Source organism: Hippocampus bargibanti, linkage group LG09, assembly GCF_051943395.1.
Source record: "Hippocampus bargibanti isolate YZ-2025 linkage group LG09, ASM5194339v1, whole genome shotgun sequence".
NCBI classification, from domain to species: Eukaryota; Metazoa; Chordata; class Actinopteri; order Syngnathiformes; family Syngnathidae; genus Hippocampus; species Hippocampus bargibanti.
This window is the reverse complement of record NC_142742.1, coordinates 13,153,235-13,168,332: the sequence shown is the minus strand read 5'-3', so window position 1 is coordinate 13,168,332 and position 15,098 is coordinate 13,153,235. Positions and strand designations below refer to the sequence as shown.

The 15,098-nt window shown below is 49.7% G+C and overlaps 1 protein-coding gene across 6 annotated transcripts in view; it reads right to left on the bottom strand.

The window, feature by feature from the left end:
* Nucleotides 1-8,500: 8,500 nt before the first annotated feature.
* The window catches only part of grhl1 (grainyhead-like transcription factor 1), a 41,087-nt gene continuing 34,489 nt past the window's right edge, over nucleotides 8,501-15,098 (bottom strand). For all 6 annotated transcript variants that reach the window (XM_089003767.1, XM_089003764.1, XM_089003769.1 and 3 more), the window contains 3 exons: nucleotides 14,185-14,270; nucleotides 13,916-13,980; nucleotides 8,501-9,661 (listed from right to left, as the gene is read on the bottom strand). In XM_089003767.1, coding sequence (XP_088859893.1) covers nucleotides 9,547-9,661; nucleotides 13,916-13,980; nucleotides 14,185-14,270 — 266 coding nt within the window. In that variant the 3' untranslated portion in view covers nucleotides 8,501-9,546. The remainder of the gene's footprint in view (nucleotides 9,662-13,915; nucleotides 13,981-14,184; nucleotides 14,271-15,098) is intronic.

Here is a 15,098-nt window from a genome sequence, read left to right as displayed (position 1 = left end):
GCTTCAGGAAGGATCGAAGCACTCTGGACATAATCTTCGCTGCGCGCCAAGTTCAGGAGAAATGCAAGGAACAAAACAAGGACCTCGATATCACCTTCATCGACCTTACAAAGGCATTTGACACAGTTAACCGTGACATTCTCTGGACCATACTGCAGAAATTTGACGTCCCCTCCAAATTTCTCGGCATCCTAAAACAGTTCCACAGCGGCATGCAAGCAACTGTACTTGTTGGTGGCCAGCAATCTTCCCCGTTCCCTGTGGAAGTCGGGGTGAAGCAGGGCTGTGTACTGGCCCCTGCTATATTCAACCTGTTCCTGATGGCAGCTACTGTGACGGCGCTCGAGTGCAAGGAGGCAGAACTCGAGCGACGGACTCTTGGCGATAGGGTAGGACCCGAAATACACGGCGTGACAGGCTTGGATGGATCAAGAGTCTTTACTGGAACATGCATCAAATAATAACAAACAGGGAAGAGTGGAGGAAGATAACTAAATGACAGCAGACCTGGCAACATGGAAGTGGAAACGGCAATGACCAAAAATACTCCGACGGAGACGGTAGTGAGCGGCAGACAGATATAGTCAGGAGGCACAATCAGTGAATGACAATCAGCTGTGGGAACCCAGGTGAATGATGATCGGAGGGGCCGTCTCCCAAGATTGGCGGAGGAGGTGACAGGAGGGGCGGGGCGCGCCCCGGATGGCAACGAGATGTGACAGTGCCCCCCCCTCAAGGGACGCCTCTCGGCGGCCCACCAGGTTTGGATGGGTGAGCCGCATGGAACGCCCGGGTGAGGGATGGGTCGAGGATCCAGGAACGTGGGACCCATTGACGTTCCTCAGGTCCATAGCCCTCCCAGTCGACCAGGTACTGCACTCCTCTGCCCCTGCGCCTGGAGTCCAGTATCTCCCGCACGGTGTAGACTGGTCCGTTGTCCAATATCCGGGGGGGAGGTGGGGGGGCGGGCGTGGGGGCTAAGGGGCTGGTCTCCACTGACTTGAGGAGGGAAACATGAAACATGGGGTGGATCCGCATGGTGGGTGGGAGCCGGAGCCTCACCGAGACCGGGCTGAGGATGGCCTCGATGGGGAAGGGACCCGTGAAGCGTGGGCCCACTTGGCCGAGGACCCTGCCAGCCGAAGGTCCTTCGTGGATAGCCAGACCTCCTGCCCGACCTGGTAGCTGGGTGCTTGCCGCCGATGGCGGTCTGCCACCCGCCGGTTCCGGGATGCGGTGCGTGACAGGGCGTCCCTGGTCTCCTTCCAGACTCTGTGGGCCCGTCTGAGGTGATGATCGATAGACGGGACCTCCACCTGGCCTTCCTGTGTGGGAAACAAGGGCGGCTGATAGCCACAGGCGGACATGAATGGGGACCGACCTGTGGCTGCGGAGACCAGGGAGTTGTGGGCGTACTCCACCCAGGGTAGGTGCAGGGCCCACGACGCCGGGTTGTGGAGGCACACGCACCGGAGGGCCGCCTCCAGGTCCTGGTTCTTCCTCTCCGTCTGTCCGTTGGTCTGGGGGTGGTAACCAGACGACAGGCTCGCCGATGCCCCTAGGGACCGACAGAAACGCTTCCATACCTTGGACACGAACTGCGGTCCCCGGTCCGACACGATGTTCGTCGGAATCCCGTGGAGACGGACGACATGGTTAACCAGGAGTTGAGCCGTCTCGGTGGCGGACGGCAACCTGGTTAACGGAACGAAGTGGGCCGACTTGGAGAATCGGTCCACTACGGTGAGGACGACCGTCTTTCCAGGGGAGGGGGGAAGGCCTGTCACGAAGTCGACGGAGATGTGGGACCAGGGTCTGGACGGAACCGGTAGGGGCTGGAGGAGTCCGGCCGGGGGCTGGTGGGAGGCCTTTCCACGGGCGCAGGTCGGGCAGGCCTTCACGAAGAGGGTGATGTCCCTCCTAAACCCCGGCCACCAGAACCGTTGGGCGATGAGTTGGATCGTCCTGTTGACCCCCGGGTGGCAGGCTATCTTAGATGTGTGCCCCCAGATAAGCACCTCAGTGCGTAGAGGGGGGGGGACGAACAGGCGATCCTTGGGACAGCCCCTGGGGATGGTGGTAGTTCCCTGGGCTTGCTGGACTTTTCTCTCAACCTCCCACCTCAGGGCGCCCAGGATGCGCTGGGCCGGCAGGATGTTGGCGGTGGTCTCCTCCCTTTCTGCCGGCTCATGGATACGGGATAGGGCGTCGGGCTTGGTGTTCTGTGACCCTGGGCAGTAGGTGAGAGAAAAGTCAAAACGGGTGAGGAAGAGTGACCATCGGGCCTGCCGTGAGTTAAGTCTCTTGGCCGACCGGATGGCCGCCAGGTTTTTGTGATCCGTGTAGACGGTGAAGGGGTGTTTAGCTCCCTCAAGCCAGTGTCTCCATTCCTGCAGGGCCAGGACGACCGCCAGCAGTTCCCGATTGCCGACGTCATAATTGGCTTCGGCGGGGCTGAGCCGGTGGGAGAAGAAGGCGCATGGGCGTAGCTTCTGGTCGGTGGGAGAGCGCTGGGAAAGGACGGCCCCTACTCCGGACTCGGATGCGTCAACCTCGACCGTGAACGGGAGCTCCGGGTCGGGATGACGCAGAACAGGGGGGTTGGTGAAGGCACGACGGAGGCGGTCGAAAGCCCCCTCAGCATCGGGAGTCCACCTGAAAGGGAGCTTGGTGGACGTGAGGTTAGTGAGGGGGAGTGCCTTCTGACTATACCCGCGAATGAAGCGGCGGTAGAAGTTGGCAAACCCCAAAAACCGCTGAAGCTGCTTGCGCGTCTTTGGGATCGGCCATTCTACCACCGCTTTGGTTTTGGCGGGGTCGGCCCTGAGCTGCCCCTGCTCCACAACAAACCCCAGGAACGACAGAGAGCGGACATGGAAGTCACACTTCTCTGCCTTCACATAGAGCCGGTTTTGCAGGAGCCGCGCCAGGACCCGTCGGACGTGTTGCCGGTGTTCTTCTGCAGAGCGAGAAAAAATAAGAATGTCATCTAGGTAAACAAAAACAAAAATATTGAGGAAGTCCCTGAGCACATCATTTATCAAATTCTGGAATATGGCAGGCGCGTTCGTGAGCCCGAACGGCATCACCAGGTATTCAAAGTGCCCTAAAGGTGTCTTGAAGGCTGTTTTCCATTCATCCCCCTCACGGATTCGGACCAAATGGTAGGCGCTGCGAAGGTCTAATTTTGAAAAAATGGTGGCGGACTGAAGGGGCGCGAAGGCCGAATCCATGAGGGGGAGAGGGTATTTGTTGTGGATGGTGATGTCGTTCAGGCCCCGGTAGTCAACGCATGGGCGCAGGGATCCGTCCTTTTTGTCGATAAAGAAAAACCCTGCGCCCAGCGGGGAACGCGACGGGCGAATGAGTCCCGCCGCTAGAGAGGAGTCTATGTAAGTGCTCAGGGCTTCCCGTTCCGGTTGTGAAATGTGGTAAAGTCTGGAGTCCGGTAATGGAGCCCCTGGCTGCAAGTCAATAGCACAGTCATACGGTCGGTGGGGCGGCAGGGATTGGGCGTTGTCTTTGCTGAACACCTCCCGCAGGTCGTGGTAGCAATGTGGCACGCCTTTGAGGCAGATGGCCTCGGGCGGGCCACCGCGGGAGTGGTTACGCCCTGCCGTAGCCGACCGCAGGCAGTTTGCGTAGCAGTAGGGGCTCCAGCCCTGAATGGTGGGGCCCTCCCAAGAAATGGATGGGTCATGGGCCTTGAGCCAGGGGAGACCCAAGACCAATGGCGCGTTCCGGGAGGGCATAACATAAAATTGGCGGTGCTCCACATGGTTGCCTGCCACTCGGAGCTTAAGTGGGGCCGTGAGGTGGGTGACCCGGGCTAATAATCGGCCATCCAGGTCGACGATCTCCTTAGGGGGAAGGAGATCTATAAGTTGGCAGCCCAAAAGGTCGGCCAAGTGGGGGTCGATGATGCACCCGTCGGCCCCCGAGTCCACTAGTGCCCGCACTCTTTGGGAGCTGGAGGGGCCAAATAGTTCACTTTCCAGCTCCAACCGTGTGACTCGTGTTGTGGACTTAGCCCCCAACGGACGCCGTTTCGGCGGGGACTTACATTGGCCGTGGGTCCTAGGCTGGGGGCCTCGGGTGCGACGAACCCTCGGGTTGGCGCGGTCGTCTCCCCCCCCTGTCACCATAGGTTCAAGGAGTCCCTCCTGGGGCTGCGCGCGGTCGCTGCCGGGTGTGGTCGACCGAGGTCGGCTTCGGGGTACCTCGGGCCGTCGGTCGCTCAGCTCCTTTCGCCGCTCTCGGAGACGATGATCCAAGCCGATGACAATCTCGACGAGGTCGTCGAAGGTGGTGCCGGCGTCGCGGGTAGCCAACTCGTCCTTTAGGTCGGAATTCAAGCCGCGACGAAACACCCCCCTCAACGCTCGGTCGCCGTAGCCGCTGCCAGCGGCCTGGATCCGGAAAGCGACGGAGTATTCTGCGGCCGAACGGGCCCCTTGGACGCAGTCGAGGATCCTCCCTTCCGCCTCGACCTCCGTCACTGGATGGTGAAACACCCGGCGTATCTCGGCTACGAAGTCCGGATACGAGGCGCACAGCTCCGGTCGGGACTCTCGTACCGCCAGCACCCATGTTTCGGCTTCACCCGCGAGCAGGCTGGTGATGAAGGCTACCTTAGCCTCATCGCTAACGTAGGCGTCAGGATGTTGTTCAAACACGAGCGCACACTGCATGAGGAATTGAGCGCAGCGCTCGGTTTCGCCTGCGTAGCGTGAGGGTTGGGGTAGCGGGGGAGTGCGCTTGCCCACGGGCGGGGGGGAAGGAACAGTGAGGGTGGCGATGCATGTTTCCATCTCCTTGAGGCGTTGAGCCAGCGAGGAAGTGGCGTAGTGCATTTCCTCAATCGCCTGGGCCAGCTGGCTCGAACGCTCCGCCTCTTGCACAAGGGCGGCAAAATACCTGTCATCGCCGGCGGGGTCCATGGGTGGTCGGAGTATTGTGTGACGGCGCTCGAGTGCAAGGAGGCAGAACTCGAGCGACGGACTCTTGGCGATAGGGTAGGACCCGAAATACACGGCGTGACAGGCTTGGATGGATCAAGAGTCTTTACTGGAACATGCATCAAATAATAACAAACAGGGAAGAGTGGAGGAAGATAACTAAATGACAGCAGACCTGGCAACACGGAAGTGGAAACGGCAATGACCAAAAATACTCCGACGGAGACGGTAGTGAGCGGCAGACAGATATAGTCAGGAGGCACAATCAGTGAATGACAATCAGCTGTGGGAACCCAGGTGAATGATGATCGGAGGGGCCGTCTCCCAAGATTGGCGGAGGAGGTGACAGGAGGGGCGGGGCGCGACCCGGATGGCAACGAGATGTGACAGCTACGCTCCTCTTCCATAAGTCCATCCAGGAAGGTGGCGGCGTACAAATCCAATTCCGCCTGGATGGTAACCTGTTTAATATCAGACGCCTACAGGCCAAGACCAAGACCCTGATCAGCGGCATCCACGAGCTACAGTATGCAGATGATTGTGCTCTGCTGGCCCACAGCCCAGCTGCCATGCAAAATGCCCTTGATACCATGTCCTCTGTCTACCGATCACTCGGTCTCGTGATCAATGTAACCAAAACGGAGGTCATGGCAAAAGAGAGTTCTCCAACCCCAGCGTTCACCCTCAGTGGCACACCCCTCAAGGTTTTCCAACAATTCAGCTACCTCGGCAGCATTCTAACACCCTCCTGTCTAATTGATGATGACGTCCAGGCCCGCATCCATCAAGCCTCCAAAGCTTTTGGCAGATTGCGTACTCGTGTGTTCGAAAACAACCACTTAAGAACTCCAACAAAAATCGCAGTCTACCAAGCAGTGTGTGTGTCCACGCTGCTATATGGCGCAGAAGCCTGGACCATCTATCGACGCCATGTGAGACGCCTTGATGCATTCCACATCAGGTGCCTCCAACGAATCCTTGGCATCACCTGGCAGGATCGTGTTCCACACACCGACATCCTTCAACGCACTGCCTCCACCAGTATCGAGGCCATACTGGCAAAGAGGCAACTTCGGTGGGTTGGACATGTCATCCGGATGCCTAGCTGCCGCTTGCCTCGACAGGTGCTTTATGGACAACTCTTGTCAGCGAAGAGGAAGCCTGGTGGTCCTAAGCTGCGATACAAAGACCAGCTTAAACAGACTCTAAAGAACTGCAACATCAAGCCCAGCGATCTGGAGTCTGCTGCAGCGAACAGGCCACTGTGGCGCTCCTTATGCCACGAAGGGGTGACACAACTTGAAGACAAGCGCACCCAGAGGAGGATCGTGCGGCACGAGCAAAGACACCTTTGTGCTGCTTCAGTACCGTCTCGCCAGCCCGGTCCTGGCCTCACATGTCCTGAATGTGGCAGGATTTGTGGCTCCAGAATCGGGCTTCATAGTCACCTACAGTGGCATCGCCGCCAGCGCCAATAACCACTGTCCAATACCCCACAAAGCAATGGAAGCGACGTCATCCTCGACTTCGATGGACTGCCAAGAGAGTGTGTGTGTGTGCGTGTGCATGTGCGTGTGTGCGCGCGCGCTCGCGTGTGTGTGGCTCTCACTGAAAAACATTTCTAAATATTTTACTTTTATGGCTCTCTTAGTCAAAAAGGTTCCCGACATCGAGACATTCGGGACACAAACACGAGGCAGGAGCGGGAAGAATCTTGAACTGAAATGCGAACTCAGGTCGCTTTGAATGGTAGTGAGACACGCTGACCACATGACCAATGAGCTGCCAATCAGGGAGATAATAAGTTTTAAAGAGAAACCAAAAATGTCCTCAGCTGCTCCCGGAACACCCGCCACCCCTCCATGTATCAAACGCATAGAGCTGGCTGGCTTTTGAGCACAGCAACAGAAATCGTGAGGTGAAATGAGGACAAGTAAGGAAAGTTGGCTCACTGTCTGGAGACGGAGAGAGAAAGAGGGACCCAAAGAGAGGAAAAGTGAGAGAGTCAAAGACTGAAGCAGATGGCTTTATCCTGAAGGCATGAAAATTATGTCGCGGGGTCGGTGGGTAGGGGGGGGGGGGGGTGCAGTATGGTATTTTTTTGCCCGCGTTTGCTTTGTTTTGATGATATCTACATGAGACAACCTCCACACTTGACTGTCACCGCCGTCATCTTTTATCACGCCTGTCAACACGTACTCTGGACACACCCGTGATAATTATGATCATCACCTGCATGTGCGTCAGACCAGCGCACACCTTGTTAAGTGACCTAGTTACAACAAAAACAATGATGGAAAGATTTCATTTTGACAAAATCACAACAACAAAATAAATTTACAGTAAAATGAACTCGGAAAGCTCATGTGAAATATTAATCCTCTCAACCTGTAACATAATGTGATAAGATGGCACTGTCAGGGCTGTCCTGGTTATATCATTACAAGATTTTTTTAAAACATTTTCACTTTTACTTTATTTCAGTCACAATAATCTTTTTTAAATTTTTCTTTTTGTTTTTCGATGAGTATGTAGAACTGTCGCGCCTTGGAATTGAAGCAGGTTTACGTGGGACAAGAGATGTGAGGCAATCTCTTTACATCAATGGATGCTACAGCTTTGTTTGCTTTCAAAATTTAGCTTGTAGCAGAAATCCACATTTCATCATGACATCCCTAATCCACTGGTGAAAAGGACACTTTGATCCTCTCCTCTTTCATCTAGAACTGCTTCATACAACACATAGGGGGCAGATAGTGCTGTTTGTGTCTTTTTTTTTGTTCCTTTGACTTCAAGATGGAGCCGCAAGAGTGGCTGCCTTCACAGGAGCTAGCTCCTGTGTTTTTCTACTTCTTTTCTTTCCCTCTTCCTATCATCACTTTGCCGCTGTGAAGTGTAAATGTCTCCAGTGTGAGACTAATAAAGGTTTATCTACTCTCATGAATGACAGAGTCAAAGTAGTCATAGTAAAAGATGTAAAGGGAATAGAAAAACTTTGCCAAGATAAAAACAATTCAAATCTCTGCCAAAATTGACATGATGTCAGTCACTTTAAAATAATCTATTTATTACAGGTTTTTAGTTACATTAAAATTGATATTGGGCTCTCTTTTTATGTCACAAGAATGTGGCATTTTCTAACCACTGTATCTAAATATGATTACATCAAACAGATTGACTGAAAATACTCAATGTGTGATTTCAATATAACTCCAAAGATTCCAACTGCCTCTTGGGGGCATATTTGCATTGCTACATGTTCAACCTTGTTGCAGGAGTTCTTTCATTAGCATTTCAGAGGAACGTCTCTTTTGTAGCTCCATCAATGTACTGCACAGCTTGCAAAGAGCTTTTGACAAGAATATTATTTAAAGGGCCAGCACAGGAAATGGCATCCAGGTGGTGTTAGCACCCGGGCATGCTTCCCGAGTCCCCACAGTGTTGATCCAATGCCCATGCAGACATCTGTTCCTGAACACATTTGAACATACACTGTAATACACACGCATCCATCATTTGACTTTGAGACAGGAAGACAGCAGCACAATTGAGCTTTTATTGAGCGCGACTGTGCATTCAAATCTGTTCATCAACAACAACAAAATTGAGCCTCCATTAAAATATATGTTTCTAAAAAACCTCTTGACCCTTGACACACAATGCAATAATGAATCCATATAAAAACATTATATTAGGCACAAAAGGCATCTGAATACAGTATACAAAGCAAACACAAAAAAACCCACAACCGCTCTTTATAATAAATATATACACACAAACACACACGTACTGCTATATAAAGAAATCCGAAGATGTAAGCATGTTTCTGAAAGTATGTACAATATTTTCATGCTGTATTTTTTTTCTAAATCCAAATGTTATATTGCACTTGCAGAACAGGACGGTGACTTTACTAGACCAATTCATCAACTACTGTAGCTACGCACGACTCGTTCTCAAGGGAATATGCCTTTTCGCCTTCGATTTAACAATACTAAAGAGGCTATTGTTTCAATCTGTCAGAAATTGAAGCCATTTCACTCTGTGCACTACTCTTAAAAACATGCATGTACACTATGCTTCTCCTAATTGTACAAAAGATGATTTTTTTTACATGCTAAATACTGCCATATTTATTTCCTGTTAATTCTGTGATAAATAGATTGAATATTCAGCGTTTTTCTTCCATCCTGACTAACCTAGTGCTCATTTTAGGATCTTTACAGTAACTGTCCGTTGTAACAGTCTGTAATCATCAGTGCTGTGGCTTGATTAAGATGAGCTGTTTCTCCCCAGAATACGTCAGGATAATGAGGAACACTGCTGCTTTTTGGGTAGGAGAATGAGGTATAGCAGCACCACTGAAGCTTTGTACAAAACACAGGCAGGAGACAAGGAAGAAAAAAAAATCTCCTGACATTTCTTGGAATCAATCAACAATGAGGCACATTGAGAGCTATATGGCTTGTTAAATACTACTTCTTTTTGTTTTGCCTTGTAAGATGACACAAGTCCATCATCAATGTACAGTGTAAACCCTTCATCCTCCTCCTACTCTTCCTCTTCTTCTCTTTCCTACTGTATCCAATCAGATTTCCGTGAGGGTGAGCTTGTACATGCCGCCCATCTCCTCCATGGAGATTTGGAAGGTGTCTTCATTGGAGTAGTGCTTGATGATGTTGTCATCCATGTGGACCAGGATCCTGAAAATCGGGGTTTTTGGCACTCGTCAGACCAAACTTGACATATAGACAAAAAAAAAGCATGACATTTGTTTTTGAAATGAAATCACCACAATAAATGGCATCCTCCAAATGTTTATGAGGCTGAACAGTTTACTGTCTAATGACGTGCGGTACAAAAAGAGTTCCAAGATGGCGCCGAGCTGCCAGTCGTCAGCAAGTGCTCTCACGAGCCTTGCTTTTTTTACTTGCTTTTGTGTTTTCTTTTGTCAGTAGTTGTGCGTTGTGTGGAATGGATATGGATTGTTTTTCAGCATTTTTGGCCACGACATTCATCAAGAAGGAGGCTCTGCTGTATTTGTGCTGCCTTTTGGCAGCACAAATACAGAATGCTAGCACTGTTTTTGATTTCAGAGGAATGTCAGTGCCATTTGACTGTCATCGCTTGACAGTTCTGGGGCGATTGTGCTTTTTTGCACCTGTAATGGCAGCATTTTGACAGCCTCGTTATGTTCAGTGGAAAGGTCGGTGCTGTTGGACAGGCTGTGGTTGGATGGATGCATGGCTTCAGGAGCCCGCGATGAGAAGAAAGTAGTGTCAGTGCAGTGCACCGATGCGCATGTGGAACTGTCGCGGCTTGGAATTAAAGCGGATTTACGTGGGACAGGAGATGTGAGATAGTCCCTTTTTGTCAATAGATGCTAGAGCTTAGTGTGGCTTTCAATATTTAGCTTGTAGCAGACGTGTACATTTCACGTCTCTGATCCACCGTTCAAAAAGATGCTTTGTCATCTCCTTTCCACATTGCAGGAGTTTCTGAAAAATTACAAAGAGTCCTTTGGCAACATAAAATTCCTACTTATTTCAAACCGATAAACACGTTAAGGCAAAAATTAGTGCATCCAAAAGATAGGCTACCAAATGAAAAACAAAGTAATGTAGTTTATTCCATACATTGTAAGAATGAAAATTGTAAAGAGCAGTACATTGGGGAGACTCAACAAATTCTCAAAAAAAGACTTTATCAACATCGCAGGGATAATACTAGTGGGCCTCAATCGGCAGTACATTTGCACCTAAAAGCTACTAACCACTCATTTGACGACAATGAGGTTAAAATCTTATCGAAAGAACGTAGATGGTTTGAAAGGGGGGTAAAAGAGGCGATTCTTATAAAACAACAAAATCCTTCATTAAACCGGTCTGGTGGTGTGAGGTTCAATTTGGATCGTTCATACAATAGCCTGCTCAGGCAAAACAGGTTAGGCAACTTTCGCAATGCTGATGAGGGTCGTTATGCTGATGAGGTGATACCGGGGGGAGTGGGGGTAATAGGCCAATCGTTAGTCAGGAATGTAGGAACAATCAGTGGGGCCACAGGGGGGGGTCCCGCGCCCCCCCCCCCAACCTGAGAGTAGGGACCTATCATAGCTGTGTCCGGCACCACTAGGTCTGGACATTAGGGATATATAAATGGGGCCGATACGACCAGTCAGACTTTAGTTCGCTGACGAAGTCTCTTGGATAGGAGGCGAAACGTCCGAAACCTTCACTTTTGTACAGATGACGGCTGAAGAAACCTTCTCATCGTTTGTCATCTCCTCTTTCATTTAGAATTGCCTCATGCAACAAAGAGGGTGCAGAAAGTTTAAGATTGATTGTCTGTGTCTTTTGTCGGATTATTTGTTATTTGGTTTTTTTTGTTGTTGTATTGACTTGAAGATGGCGCCACGAGAGTGGCTACCTTTAACAGCAGCTCCTGTATTTTGTTTTCTACTTTTTCCTTTCCTCTTACCGTATTTTCACGACCATAAGGCGCATATAAACGTCTCAGATTGTTTTCAAAATGTGCGGTGCGCCCTGTAGTGCGGACGTGTTTAGAGACCACCATGAGGAGGACGTGAAGAGAAAACGAGGGGGGTGTGCGGGCGTGGTTTGTGTATAAACGAACAGGTATGTGCTTTATGTAGAACATTGCTGTTTTAACAACCCTGAAAATGGCAAAGAGATATGGTTATGAAGCTCAGTTTATTTAAACTGAAGGCTATCAACTACGCCGAGGAACATGGGAATGGAGCCGCCGTGACATAATACGCGGACATAAGGCAAGGTGGCCGGAGTTGGAGGAAAGCTTCAAGCAATCGATCGGCGACCGAAGAGCGAGCGGAAGGAGCGTTTCGACTGTCACCGTCCCACTCAGAGCAGCAACGCTAGCGGAGGAAATGAAAATTGAACATTTCCAAGGAGGTCCGTCTTGGTGCTGGCGTTTTATGAAACTGTGCGATTTTTCCATGCGGACCGGGACTACTGTAGCGACGGCCGGCGAATTATTCTGAAAAGCTGACAAAAAGGCTGCCACGCTAACGGAGAGAAACTCCCGGCGATTGTGATTTTTTTAAAAGAAAGACTTTGCCTAAAGAGACATTTCCAGCAGGCGTCATTATTAAGGCAAACGAAAAGGGCTGGATGTTACGCCACAGTTTGACAATGGATTGTGGATGCTTGGGCTAACGTGTCTGCTAGCACGGTGGTTTGAGCTTTCAGAAAAGTCGGTACTGGTAATGTGCTCCTTTTTACCATGCCGACGCATATTGAGTGATGATTACAAAATGTTATTCCTTTGTAATTAATAAATAAAGCACTACCAAACTCAGTTTTGCTCCTGATCTGTTTTTTAAATACGCATACTTGTATGCCTGTGTGTTGTTGTGAGGCGGACGTACGTATAGCAGTAGAGGATATGTACCGGTATATAAAACTTGCGTCCTTTCATCCGGTGCGCCCAATGTGTGTGTTAAATACAGAAATGGCACACATAAATGAGACTGCGCCTTTTCACACGGTGCACCGTTTGGTCGTGAAAATACGGTACTTTCATCACTCTGCTGCTGTGAAATGTATATTTCTCCACTGCGAGACTAATTAAGGCTAATTCAATCCAATCCAAATGACATTATTACACACAATACAACACTTGCAACGAAACCGGTGGGACAAATATCTCATCTCATTTCCGTACCGCTTATTCCTCATTAGGGTCGCGGGGGTTGCTGTAGTCTATCTCAGCTATCTTCGGGCACGAGGCGGGGGACACCCTGAATTGGTTGCCAGCCAATCGCAGGGCACACAAAGACATGCAACAGTCACTCTCACACTCACACCTAGGGACAATTTGGAGTGGTCAATCTGCCTGCCATGCATGTTTTTGGAGTGTGGGAGGAAACCGGACCGGGACGCGAACCGGCGACCTCTGCACTGTGAAGCCGGTGTGCTAACCACTCGACTACCGGGCCGCCCCGGGACAAATATTCACATCTATTTTTTGAAATCAATGTTATTGCTTATTTTGAATATTTTTTCTTCATTATCTGAATTTGAGACAAACTGATGATTTTAACCAAATTTGTGCACAAAGCTGCCAGCCCACCACCTCAAGGGTGTGTATCATCAACTAATTTTGAATGAATACGTCTGCACAACATTGTGATTCAACCATGCATATGCACATTTGACGCATAAATCAGTGACTCATCAACATGGTAGTGCATCAATATGTGTTTGTAAAAAAAAAAAAATCACAAAACCTCCTTAGACCACAAAGAACAAAGGATCATATCTCAGAACTTTAAACCTTGATGTCCATTGTCCAAGATGCGTTAAATGGATGCGCTTTTCCGGAGAAATGGTAGCCGCTTCATATACATTTTAAAGTTCTGAAGGCAGGAGCAGTCATTTGGAATTAATTGGCATGGCGGTGCCAAGAAAACTTACAGCTGTGCACTCGTTGTCCATCATATGCCAATTCCTCCATGTAAGTTAAAATTTTACAGACAGTGACATTTCCATGCATTTTTTTAGTCAAAGATGCTAATTCAGGGGCATGACCCTTTCATGCACAAGTAATGACAACCTGTCAGCTGATAACCACTGTAATAACTGCTGTCCCTGAAAGGGTTAAATCCAATGGCCCATGGCAAGACCTACTTCACAAAATGGGGTCCAAAAATGTTTTTTTCCCCATGCCCTAAAATACTTCAGTGAATAATTCTCTGATGGTGTCAATCAAAATCAAGCCTTTGTAAAGATTTGAATTCACAATAGAGCCAGATCTGCCACTGACTGGATGACAACTGAACAAGCTGTCTGCTTCAGCTCCAGCCGTAGCGGTAAACCTCCCACAGGAGGAGGACATTGCTGATATTTGACGTGAAAGACACGACATGAAAACCAAAAAGTACCTGTCAGTCAGGTTTGCTTATCGTGACTCATACATACCCTTTCTTGCACTTCTTGTAGACTTTTCCAACTTTGTCCAAAGGCAAGTCGTATTTCTCTGAAATCTGCAAACATAAAACCTCGTCATGTTTCCTTAAATGCTTCCCACTCTGGACCCAAGGGAACCAGGTGGGCGTCCCGTCACAGCTCATTTAGCTGCAATGTCATCCCAGAGCTGCAGACGGCGATGTCTCCATCTGCCACTGATTAAAAAGAAAAGGTCCCCAAGTTCATCTGGGTGAGTTTTTATATTAAATAATGATACTTACAGCGTCCACCAGGCCTTTCAGTGTGGGATTTTTTAACATGACGGCGTCAAACACCTCCTCCGTCTCCTTGCGCACGTACAACAGGACTGTGGTGGGCAAACACAAAGCGCTCCATTAAAGGCAGCTCACCTGTCAAGCAACGCCTCATATTAAAGTGCTTCATGTGAGCTTTCTAGATGAATGATAATTATGCTAATTTACACTTGTATACTTCCAGACAACCCGACTCGTTTTCTATTTATCAGAATCAGAAAACCTTTATTCGTCCCACAATGGGGAAATTTGCAGTCCACGGCAGCAATTTGAAAAGGGATGGGGTGGTAACTAACTAACTAACTAACTAACTAACTAACTAACTAACTAACTAACTTCTGTGTAAGCTCTCAGTCGTACAGGAGTGGTCCATCGATGAGAAGATTTCTTCAGCCGTCATCTGTACAAAAGTGAAGGTTTCGGACGTTTCGCCTCCTATCCAAGAGGCTTCGTCAGCGAACTAAAGTCTGACTGGTCGTATCGGCCCCATTTATATATCCCTAATGTCCAGACATGGTGGCGCCGGACACCGCTATGATAGGTCCCTACTCTCAGGTTGGGGGGGCAGAGGACCCCTCCCTGTGGCCCCACTGATTGTTCCTACATTCCTGACTAACGACTGGCCTATTACCCCCACTCCCACCGGTATCACCTCATCAGCATAACGACCCTCATCAGCATTACGAAAGTTGCTTAACCTGTTTTGCCTAAGCAGGCTATTGTATGAACGATCCAAATTGAACCTCACCCCACCAGACCGGTTTAATGACAACAAAATCCTTCATTAAACCGGTGGGAGGGGTCCTCTGCCCCCCCAACCTGAGAGTAGGGACCTATCATAGCGGTGTCCGGCGCCACCATGTCTGGACATTAGGGATATA